Source organism: Alligator sinensis, unplaced genomic scaffold, assembly GCF_000455745.1.
Source record: "Alligator sinensis unplaced genomic scaffold, ASM45574v1 scaffold512_1, whole genome shotgun sequence".
Classification (NCBI taxonomy): domain Eukaryota; kingdom Metazoa; phylum Chordata; order Crocodylia; family Alligatoridae; genus Alligator; species Alligator sinensis.
Genome location: NW_005842063.1, coordinates 1,410,784 through 1,422,592, shown reverse-complemented (window position 1 = coordinate 1,422,592; position 11,809 = coordinate 1,410,784). Strand labels below are relative to the sequence as shown.

General features: G+C 61.2%; 1 protein-coding gene and 1 pseudogene across 1 annotated transcript in view; both read right to left on the bottom strand.

Annotated features, from left to right (window-relative positions):
• Nucleotides 1–11,809, bottom strand: part of RAP1GAP (RAP1 GTPase activating protein) — a 50,837-nt gene that overhangs the window by 20,322 nt on the left and 18,706 nt on the right. The window contains exon 3 of the mRNA XM_025203703.1: nt 8,285–8,378. Coding sequence (XP_025059488.1) covers nt 8,285–8,378 — 94 coding nt within the window. The remainder of the gene's footprint in view (nt 1–8,284; nt 8,379–11,809) is intronic.
• Nucleotides 3,617–3,793, bottom strand: LOC112550250 (annotated as a pseudogene).

The following is an 11,809-nucleotide window of genomic DNA, read 5'->3' as shown; positions in this document are numbered from 1 at the left end:
GCCTGGCCCTGCCCGCTCCTCGGCTCCGCGTCCAGGGCCCGGCACAGCCCTTGCGGCCGCAGCTCACCCGCGCAGCAGGGCCGGGGCTCAGGCAAGGCTGGGACCCGGGTTAGAAACCTCCCGGGGCCGAGACTCCACTGCCGCTACCCTCAACTTCCCTTGCTGCAGCCTGAGCCCATTGCTCCTGGTTCTGCACCTGCCCCACGGAGAACAGCCCAGCGCCAGCCTCTTTGCAGCCCCCCTGCAGGGAGGTGAAGGCTGCTATTCAGTCCCCACTTAGTCTTCTCTTCTCCAGACTAAATAAGCCCAGTTCCCTCCACCCTTCTTCACCAGTCCTGTCCCCCAGCCCCTGAACCATTTTCGTTGCCCTCCACTGGACTCTCTCCAACTTGTCCACATCCTTTCTGCAGTGGGGGCCACAGCTGGACACAGGACTCCAGATGTGGCCTCCCCAGTGCTGAATAGAGGGGAAGAACTGATCCCTCGACCTACTGGCAAATGCTCCTGTGCAACTCAGTATGCCGGTAGCCTTCCTGGCACCCAGGGCACACTGCTGGCTCCTGTTCATCTTCTTGTCCCCTGTCCCCAGGTCCTTTTCTGCCGAGCTGCTGCCCAGCCCATGGGTCCCCAGTGCAGCTAAGCCGCAGCTCTGCACAAAAGGACCTGGGGGTGGCAGAGGACAGGAAGATGAATATCTTGCTCTTGTATCCTGTAGCGGCAGAGTGGAGGCGAGAGGAAGAGCGAGCTGGGTCTCACCTGGGTTTCCGCCCCCCGCTTGCTCCTCTCCCCCCTGCAGCCTCCAGCGTTCAAGATCTAGGAAGCCGTGATGCAGAGGTCACGGCCCTCGCTGCCCTGTTCAATAGCTCCTGCTGCCCCTTTCCTCCAAGAACATGTCCCCTCCCTTCTGTCAGTGCCTAGGCAAGGAGCCAGGGGGACGAACAGGCCATGGAGGGCTAAAGCCACACTGGCCACCTTTCTCCTCTGCTCCCGGGCTGGCGGCACAGCCTCAGCCCAGGCTCCATCAGTGCTGTGCTTCGCCAAGGGAGCTTCGCTCAGTTGATGTTGGCATTGGCTCGAGACTTGGCAGCCTGGAAGCAAAGGTCCCAAAACAAGCCTCCCTTTCACTTCGAGGCTGCTGGTGCAAACACTGGCTGCGGCGGGAGCAGGAGCCCCTCCAGCTGCACTAGGACGTGGCCAGCAGGCTAAGGGGACCCCACGTGACACGGGGCAGCATGGGCCCTGCCAGCCCACTCCAGGGTGTATCCGTATGTGGCAGCCTCAATGCTGAATCCTTTTCACGTCCGTCACAGCCCGCCACACTCTACCCTGCCCAGCTCCCACGACCCCTGTGCCTGGGCACAAGCAGATCCTAGGGCATCGTGCATGGGCTGCAGCAAGGACTCTCCTGTACTAGGTAGGCCAAGGGCACAGTAAAAGTGATCCGGAGCAAGAATAGCCATCGGAGCCAACGGCACCTGCCTAGCCCCCTGCAGACCTTGGCTCTTAAAGGAATGCAGCTGGCAGTGTGGCTATTAGCCAGCTAGAGGTAATTAAAGCAATCAGAAGGTGGGAGGGATGACTATTGTGGCTCCCAGTGCAAAGTTGACACGTATCACGGGAGTGCAGGAAGGTGAGGCAGCCTTTCCTGACAAATGTCAGCTCTCGGGGTGTAGAACAAAGCCAGAGCCCGTGTCTGCATCACCATGGTTACGTGTCATCAATATAAGCAATTAATCATAGTGTCACTCACCCTCGCTGCCACCCCCTGTGGGCGGCCTCCGCGCAGGTAGAAACAAACCTCATTTCACCTCTTACTGAAATGCAGCAACCTCTGGGGAGGGACACAGCCGCTGCGCCTTACTTTGCTTGATCTGCATGGCACACGTTGTAAGGACAAGCAGAGAAGGTCAGAGCCCACCGGAGCAGTGGCCCGAGGCATTGGGGTAGGAATACAGGTGCTGTGGCTGTAGCCTACCCAGGACTTCCTGCACTGATGCAGTTAAAAATGTTCCCATTTAAACTGGAGCCCTGGATCTCAGTCACCTCCTGGATGGGAGCAGTTCACGCCCTCCTAGGAGCTATTGTTTTGGGGTGGCCCAGGAAATCACCGGCTGCAATTTGGTGCTCAGCCTCCACAGATCTGCTACTGCTGATCCACCCAGGGTCAGCCCGAGACAGCTGCTCCTGTCTCTGGAGCTGTAGGGCCAGGGGTCTCATCCTGGCTCCTTGGCTTTCGCCTCGTTCCACCTAGCTCCAAAGTATATGTCTGTCTGCGTCCCTCAGCAGCGTGCAAAACACTCAGGCTCCCAGCTGGGACAAATCCAATGATTTTTTGGAGGCAGCTTGCTGCAGACCTGGTTGGCAACGGCATGGTTTTGTGTTAGACACAAGATGCAGCGCTGCGCGGATGCATCCCTCCGTGGGCATCAGAAGGCTCCTGGGGAGATGCAGGTGACAGCGCCTGATCTGGGAGCTGCACTGCATGGAGAACCATGGCTTTGAACCAGAAGGTCAAGGCTGCAGGGGGAGGAGCGGGAGACAGGCTTCAGTGAGATCTGAGCTCCCCGCAGCCCCTCTTAGGCTGCAGTGGAGGGCTGCCATCTCTAGCTCCAGAGCAGGCCCCTTCTCCCGGGGAGGGAACATCCCCAGGTAATCCTAGGTTGTTAGCACCCCATCCAGGCCCTTGCTCCTGCTCCAGTGGATTCCTGTAGCCTGGGCTCAGCTGGAAGTCTGTTGCTGAACTGCCTGCAACAGGCCTAGCTGGATTCCTTCCCAGACAGTCTCCACTGAGCAGGGAGGTAGGGGCCATACGAGCCCCAGCTTGCCAGGCTTCCTCCATCACCACCCGGCCTGCCCCTTGGAGCTGGGGAAGCAGGTGAGCTGCTTCCTGTGCAATCTGGGTGTCAGAGGACAGAGTCCTGTGTCACTTGACGTGCCACGCACAGCAGGTTTCCAGTCACGTGCTGCCACAGTTAGCCCTGATGCATGGTTTGCAATCCTAAATCCACGTGCAGCGTGGATGTGAATACCCACATAGCTCCACCCGCATGGCTCCATGCTAAGAGCCCACACGGCTACCCGGGAGGTTGTGCTCTGGCTTGTGCATGTGGGCAAGTGAAGCCACTGACTAGTAGCCAGGCAAAAACCTCATGGCTAGCGCAGGGGGGGCAGGCTGGCTGATGTTTCAGTCCAGTGACCTATTAGCAAGGGCACTTTACTGGGTTCAAGGCTCCCCTCATTCAGAGGGGTTGGAGGCTGCAGCTCTCCAGCTCCCCTATTACCATACTCAAGCATTAGGCTGCAGGTCAGGGATTATCCAGACCCCTCTCTGCTGCTCTCCTGGCAGCCAAGAGTGGGATGTGAGGCCAGGAAGAAGACAACAGGAGTTGTTGGGTTTTTTTTTAAAATTTCATGTCTGGAGCCAAATCGGTTCCAAATTCTCTCGACGGAGCAGAGCTCAGCTGCTGAAGTCTGTGTGGCGCCACCCTCCTGCGGCTTCAGATCCTCCCAAACCCATGGCAGGCATCCTGTGTGCAAGCCTCCAGCCCAGAGGCCTTGGCATTCAGATGTCCCCTAGTCTCACTTGCCCTCGTCCAAAAGGCCACAGGAGCAGGCTGGAGAGAGAGCCCGACAGCAATCCCCCACCCCCTTAAATTGTGTAGCCGAGATCCTCGCACTTGGAGGCATTTATAGGCTCAGCCTGCCCGCGGTGCAAGGGACAGGCCTTCGCCTTGCAACTGCACTGGGTCATTCAGGGCTGGGAAGAAGGGGGTCTCCACTGCCAGGTCAGTAAAACCATCCTGGGATCTCCCCTGCCAGTTTAAGAAGACAAGACTGAGGGTGTGTGGTTCAGGGAGGGGGATGCTGTCCTGGGAAGAGCAGGGCTGGGTGTTTAACCTGCAGCCCTGGATAGAAACCCCCCTGCACTGCCCTCCATCCCTGCCAGCCAGACTGCTACGTGCAAGGGGCAATGGCTTGGCTTCAGGAGGGGCCTGGATGACGGGTGCCAGTTGGAGCCCGGTGCTGGGAAGTTGGGGAGAGGTGCATACATGGGTTAGGGGGCCTCGAGCCTGTTTCCCACGTCCTGAGCAAACGCCCTGACTACTAAGCTGCTGGCTTGAAGCAGGAAGACCCTCCGCAATTTCAGGACGTGCCCAGCCAGAGCTGTAGCAAATCCTCCTTTGCTGCAAGGGCGCTCGCACATCCGTGCTGCACAGGGAGCAGGACTGCAAACAAACGTGGCGGTTGCACGCTTGGGAAGTGCCATCCGGGCATGTCAAGTGAAACAGAAATGTGCCCTCGGCTCCCAGGTCCCTTCCCTGCCCATGGTCAGGAGTGGGAAGGGAGGGAGACGAATGCCGGAGATAGTGTAGGACTGGCTGCTGCAAAGTATCTGAGATGCCTGCAAATGAGAGAGGAAGAGCTCTGCTTGGCTTGCAACGGGAGCCCACGAGATAAGGGAACCCAGGGACGTCCAGCTTGGAAGTGTCAGCCACCTGCCTCCCCGACCATCCCTGGGGCTGCTTCTGCTCCCCGCACCGCTGAGCCTCTCCGGTCCGGGGGGATAGAAATCTAAAGAATACGAACAACAGAGCGCAGGCAAATGTCTCGTAAAGGATATAAATGAGAGAGAGACGCAGCACCGGCTAAGCCCCAGGACCCGGCTGATCCAGACATAGGGCTAGGAGCTGGCTCGTGCATAACTTCTGTACCTGGAGTCAATTGATTGCCAATTAACTCCGTGTAGTTAACTGGTTTCTCGCGGCTGGTGCGAAGCCTCCCCTCAGGTTACAACCGTTTGTTCTCTGCTACACCAGCCTTTACAAATATGATTACTGCCTTGACTAAACTGGTGAGAGGCTCGCTCCGGGCACCGGAGTCTAATTAGGAGAGACTGTGTCTGTGCGCGCGCGCGTGTAAGAGAAATCAGCGTGTGCACACGCGTGTGTAAAAGAACACGTGTGTGTAAAAAGTGTGCACGTGTGTGCGTAAGAGGAATCAGTGTATGCGTGTGCGTGTAAGAGAAATCAGCGTGCACTTCTTTGAGGATCTATTAGGTGCTCACGTGTGCAACTGTGAACATTCAGCATCCATCATCTCCGCTGGAGCCGAAGGGGAGGTCTGCACTGGATGCTCACGCAGCTTCTCTCCCCTGATCAGATGACTCTTCAAATCCGATTTTTGGGGTCTGCTTTAATTGTTCTTCCCTCCCCTCCCCTCCCGACGCTTCCCCTACTCCAGCAAGGGCCATTAGCCATGCACAGGCTTTTCTGGTGACCCGACTGAGCAGCAAAGTGGACGTGTCTTCTCAACACCCCGTTCTACAGTGGTGGAAATGAGGCAACGATTAATGGGGTGACTTGCCCAAGGCTAAAGTGGGAGTCAGCAGCAGGGCCGGGACTAGATCCCATCTCCCGTGGGTCTCAGCATCACCAGAAAGCTCAGATGTGGGGTCGGGAAGGGAAATGGCCAGATGCTGGGTGAACGGGACATGGCAGCCTGGCAAAGCATGTGATAGCCCCCCCGACAAAGTCTCCGTGCTTGGAAAAGATGCTCACGCTGAGTCCGCACATGAACAGCCCCCAGGAGCTGGCGCAGAGCTGAGCTCCGGGCATTTTGCAATGGACCAAATTAAGTAGGATATTTCAGGAAGCACCTGGGGGCAGCGGCAGGGGAGCTGAGCACAGTCCGTCTCTGCAAAATGTCATTTGTGAAAGGCTAACGACAGCCCCGGTCCAGCGACTGACTGCACGAGCGGTTGCTCCCACCCTGCCACGGGACTCGGCGCACGGCCGCCCACCCGGGGAGGGAAGAGCTGGGGAGACGCAGATACTCAAAGCTCGGGCAGAGAGAGGAGGTCCTGCTTGCGGGCTGCGGCAGGGAGGGCAGGGACGGTGCAGCGCTCTGCCGAGTCTGAGCTGACAACCCATATCTGGGAGTGGGGATCGGGGAGCCCACGTCACGGAGTTGCACCACGGAGACACAGCATCCGGGGGTCACCAAGCACTGCTCAGGACCTTTGCCAGGGCTGAGCTCCCAAGGTGCCAAGGTGATGTAAAGCACTGCAGGGAGTTTGGAGACGGACGTGGACTGCTTTACGAGGGTCGCTGCATCGGGTACAGCGGATCTGGCTCCGTGGGGCTGGGACAGAGCAGCATGTGGATCTGCCGGCCTCCAAGTGGGAAGAGGGGGTTTGATGGGGTCCGGGGGGTTACGGCGGAGACACGCACAGCAAGAAGGAAGACAAGGGCCTGCGGAGCAAGAGGAACAGCCGGGCAGGGGGCGGCGTAGGCCCGGGAACAGTCTGCCGAAGGAAGTGGTGGGACGTTAGACACGACTAATGCCCTCGGCCCAAGAACAGGCAGGCTCTGCCGGGGCTGTGGCTTTGCTGGCTGCAAGACCAGGTGGTGCAGACTGGCAGGGGCTGTGGGCACCGGTCGGGCAGCCCATCACATGCTTTGCTGGACGTGAGTTTGTTGAGCTCTCTCTCATCTGCTCCACAGAGACAGGCCAGCGTTGCATGGGGCAGCTGGGCCTGTGGGGTTGAGCCCACGGAGATGGACACATGCAGGGGGGCACCAGGAGCTGCAACGGGAACCAGGATGCAAGAGCATGCCCAGGTATTTCAAGCTACAGATTTACTACTGCCACTTCCAGGAGCCCTTGCAGGCAGGACTGAAAGGCAGTGGGGCGATGTGCGGAGAGCTGCTTCAGGGGCTCCACGACTAAGCCCAAGAGAGAAGGGAGCTTAGAGCTGGGAACCGTGACAGTGAACCCACCCCGTGCAGCCGGCAGAAGGCAAGACAAGAGAGGCCAAGTCTGCAGGGGAGACGGCTGGATGGAGAGGCATGGGAAGGTTTCAGCATAGCCCAAGGATGGGGGGAAAGAGCCCGGGTCTTGCAAACCTCTGCTAATGGGGAGGGACCAGACATGGCACCCCCAAAGAGCGATCAGAGGAAGCCCGTCTCCAAACATCTCCTCGCCAAGCCATGGGGAGTCTTTCTACTGGCTCTGAGCCCAGCCCCTGCAGGAAGGACCCAACCACGCTGACGGTGTCGGGACAGGATGAGGCTGGCCTGGCAAAGCAAAACAAAGCAAGCAGATGAAGTGCTTGCAATAGGCCCCGGGGCTCAGAAGGGAGCGTGCACATAAATCCCCTAGGCAGCAGCCTCAAAGTGTCCTTCAATGCTAGACCTGTGTCTCCCGAGTACTCATTCTCACCCAAAAGGGACCAAAATGTGGGCCGGAGAGAGCACAGCAAGACTGGGCCAAAGCAATGCAGACTTCCCGTCTTGCAGGGGCACAGACCCGAACGCGGCAGCGATGCCCAGAGGCGGCAGTTTCACCCTCCCGCATCGGTCTGGGACAACTTCTCGCTGTCCCCTGCTCCTTCAGCCTCAGGGCCAGCCTGAATCCCCTGCCCCCTAGGTAACCACCAGCACCAAGCAGGGGCAAGGAGCCATGGGCTCCCACAGCTGCAACAGGTCCCATCCACCCCCGGAGGGTTGCCCAGCTCTGCAGCTGCCCTCATTTCCCTTGCAAATAGTGTCGGGGGCTGGAAGGCGCAGAGGGGAGGGGGATTTGGACAGCAAGGTGTGACCCAAGTGGCTCTCAGGTGCATGCAATGCCCCCTACCCTAGCGCCTTCCCTGGGAGCTGCGCTGGCACCGGGGCCCAGCAGCACAGGAGGGACTGCAGCGTGTTCCCGATGATCACCAACCATGACGTGCGGGGACCAGCCCTGCAGCCAACACTGAGCAACAGCCCCGCAGCTACAGGCCCATGCAGCCTCCCCGACCAGGAGAGACCCCATGGGGCCAGCTGAGCACCCCCAAAGCACCCGAGTGAAAAGCCAGCCCCCCAGATCCCAGCAGGCAAGCTGGAGGACAGCCAGGGTCACTGCCCTACAAGCCTACAGGAATCTCGTCCCAGGGCATCTGGGCTGGGGATACTACACCCATGACATCTCCGCACCCCCCACCAGCCGCAGAGCAGCAGCATTGATGCAGGAGATGGACACCGAGGCCTGGGGAGGGAAAGGGACTTGCCCAAGGCTGCACAGCAAGTCAGTGGCAGGACTGGGAGTGCGACTCTGTGGCCCTGCCTCTCAGCCATGCATCCTGTGTGGAAAGGGGGGGCAATCCCTCCCCCGATGACCTGGAGCTTCTTCCCGATGGGTGAACGGATCAGGCCCCTGGCACGATCGTGACTGGGAGTACGGGTGTCGTGGGCGCTATGCAGAGGTGATTCATCCTGCGGGGTGGAAAAGCTGGGCAGCCCCTTACCTTAGGGTGGCGGGGAGCAGTGTGGGGGGGAGCAGAGTCCACCCGGGGCAGCTCTACGGCGTGTGAGAAGTGCTGACTCGGCCCATTGTTCTTCCTGCAAGAGAAGAGAGACGCGGGTCACTGTCCAGCCCCTGCAGCCTGGGGTGGTCGAGGGCCCGGGGCATTCAGCAGGCCCCGGGCAGAGGCTGCCTATGGAGATGGGCCACACGACCACGATCCCCAGGCTACGCCGAGAACAGCGCCTGGGCGAGGAGGACGCCGGGCTGCAGCGGGCCAGCCTTCCTCTGCCGCAACCCCCGTGGACAGGAGCCCCTGCAGCGGAAAGCAGCAGTGCAGGCGGCTGGTCCAGTGCAACCGGAGCCACGCTGCCCGCTGCATCGGGTAGTAGCGGGCGAACGGGGCGGCTAATAGATTGGCGCTACCGGGAGATGCAGCCGCGGGGAGAGCCGTTCATTGCCGAGACAGCTGGCTGCCGTGTGACAAGGGGCTCCAGACAGCCCCTCCACACCGCTCCAAGGGGCAGGAGCGGGCACGGGACAGAAATAACCCCCAGCCTCCGAGACCCCTGCAGCAACCAGAGCTGCCGGTCTCTGGTGCAAAGCTGGACACCCCAGGGATGCTCTGGATCCTAGGGCGGTGGCGGAGGCTGTCCCCAGCCTGAAGAGCACCGTGCCCGCCGGCAGTGTTTACCTTCCCCTCCCTTGGGCAACAGCCACGCGGGCTGCTCCAGAGGCACCTGGACAAAGGGCGAGCTCCCAGCAAGGGTCCTGCTCTGCTCTCAGGGGACGAATCCTGCTTTATACCAGAATCCGGTTTTACACCAGGCTGCGGTTTGCCCAGGGGTGCGAGTAGCCCTGGCAGGGTACCGCCAGGGTGAGCGCCCCCTGCGCCAGGTGCTGTATGCACAGACAGGTCCCATCATGAAAAGCTTATGCTCTAGCTAGGCTAGATGGGCCCAGGAGGGGAAAGTGAGGCACGGCGAGGTGAAGTGACATGCCCAGGGCACTGAACCCACTGTCTGGGACCCAGAGCTGTGTTACCCGCCACAGCAGGGACCAGAGCTGTGCCCCCCCAGCCACCCCCTGCCCCACAGTGCCTCTGGCAACTGCCCCAGCCTGCGACTGAGAGCCAGGGCAGGCATGTGCCCCCATCCCCGCTCGGCCCAGGGCCACAGCACAGCCAGCAAGGCCAGCACAGGTACGTGAACTGCCTGCAGCCGTCTCCAGCCCTGGATCTGCCTGGATCCCAGCGGGAGGCAGCCACGCAGCAAAGCCCCATGCTCCCGTGGCCGGCGGGGCTGCGTCTGCGAGCGGGAGCAGTCTGGGATCTTTCGCGGGCACCGCGCTCGCCATCTGGGGACTCCCCGCTGATTTGCAATTAAGCCGGAAGATTGGGATGACCCAGAGGCCAGCGAGCTCTGCCTGGCACGAGCGTGCGGCACCAGCATGGCGTCAGAGCCGCTCGCGCGGTAGCTCCTATGTGACAGGTGGGGAAACCGAGGCACAGCCAGGGGAAGGCCTGGATCTCAGTCGCACAGGCCGGGCCAGAACCCAGCTGTTTGGAGGTCATGGACCTACGACACTTTTACAGACCTTGGCAGGGAGACCTAGACCAGGGGAGGGGTCAGATGCATGTCCCACACCCACCCCAGGCCCAAATCCACGCAGCCAGGTCTCTGCATGTTGCAGGCAGGTGCCCGGAGCATCCCGGGTGCAGCCACCATTTCCAGCTGTGCCCGAAACCATCCATGCGGCGGGAGCTTGGCGCCCTCCCCTGGGCTCAGCAGGCCTATGGCGAGGGCAGAGCTGGCCCCTGCGAGCATCACACAGTGCAAAGCAGAGCTGACCAAGGAGCCATTTCACCCCACAGAGTGGTCTCGGGGGCAGCTCAGCCGGGCATTGCCCAGGCCCCCCTGGCTGTCACCCCAGGGGCACACGGGGACTGTATCCTCTCTCCAGCTGGAAAGCAACTCGCGGGTCCCGGTAGATGTCAGGGATCCGTGAGCCCAGCTGGAGACGGGGAGGCATGTGATGGGCACGCACATGCTGCTGTGCTCTGCCGAAGCCCCTCGAGGCTGCCCCCAGCTCGGGTGCCCTGCTGCGACTCCAGACCGTGGCTCTGCCACGCAGATGTCTTCCCTGGGCATCCCACAGCAGCTGCAGTCAGGTCCCTCTTGTGCAAAACCAGGGTGGGTGCACCGAGGGGCTGTACCCACAGGGCAAATGCCCTGGCCGCTGTGTGCCGTCCTCCTCCCCCGTGCCACTTCCCAGGACCTCCTTGCACGCAGCAGCCACGCATCAGAGGAGCTTGTGAGCATGCAAAACCTCTCTGCTCTGCCAGAGAAGGCTGTGCTGAAGCGATTGTTAGCATGCCCGAGGGGCTCCGTGCCAGCCCCGCGCCCCCCCGCACGCACACATGCGCTCCACAGATGCATGGAGGCGAGCAGCCCCGTGGAGCAGGCGGGCAGAAGAACGCACTTCCCCAGCGCTTCTCCCTAGCAGAGCAGAGGCCATTTGCACGACTGCAACTGGAGCCAGGCCACGGAGCCGTGGGGTGCCGCACGCACCCCACAACCACAACCCCAGGCGGCATCGCTCAGATCCACAGCCACGTGGCAGCCCCGAAACAACCCAGTGCTGAAGCTGCCCAGCACTGAAGCAAGCATGGTGCTGAGGCAGTGGTGCCCAACACGCCAGTGCAAACATGCAAGCCCTGGCTGCCCTCGGCCACAAAGTACCAGAGCTGCGAGCCCAACGCCACAATGCCGTGCCCACGGGATGGGGGCACAGGAGCAATTCGAGCCCCCGGTGCTCGCTGGCGGGGCTGGACTGTGACGCTACAGAGCCGCAGCAGAGGGGCAATGCCCAGCCCTGAAACCAAATGGTCCTGGCAGAGCTCGCTGCTCCTCGCCCCCGCAGCCTGGAGCAGGGCCTGTTTTGCAGCCCGGGTCCTGCTTGCTGAGCCCGGCGGGCAAAAGGGCGCTGCACTGTACGGTGCAGACGTTGCAGAGATGGAGGGGCTGTGGGGTGAAGCCTCCCTGCCACCCCGATCTCCAGCTGACAGGAGCTCCTGCCCCTGCCCCAGTGCCTCACCAGCACCCCCAAGGCGGGCAAAGGGGAGAGACCCCGCATGGTGCCACGGCTCAGCCCGCAATGCACCAGGTCACCCCTGTCTCAGTCCTGTGCGCAGGGAGGTCTGTGGGCTTCTGGGGGGCACTGAACACTAACCACTAGGCCAGCTGGTGGCTAAGCACTGATCCAGGGCCCCGGGCTGGGGGTTAAGACCAGGGCCAGGTTCCCGCTGAACTACAGATGCGGGGGCCACAACCCTGGGATGACCCTGGGGCCTGGCCCTGTCCCTCCGACTGGCATCTGGACAGCAGGACGGGGCCAGAGCGCTCCACGGAGACATGGCCCCATGTCCCTGCCCCTCCCAGCTCTGGACCTGGGGGCAGCCCCCCGCCGGACCGTGTCGTGACCCTGTCCATCCTGCTGCAAAGGATGCGGGAACAAGGAAAGACTCCCA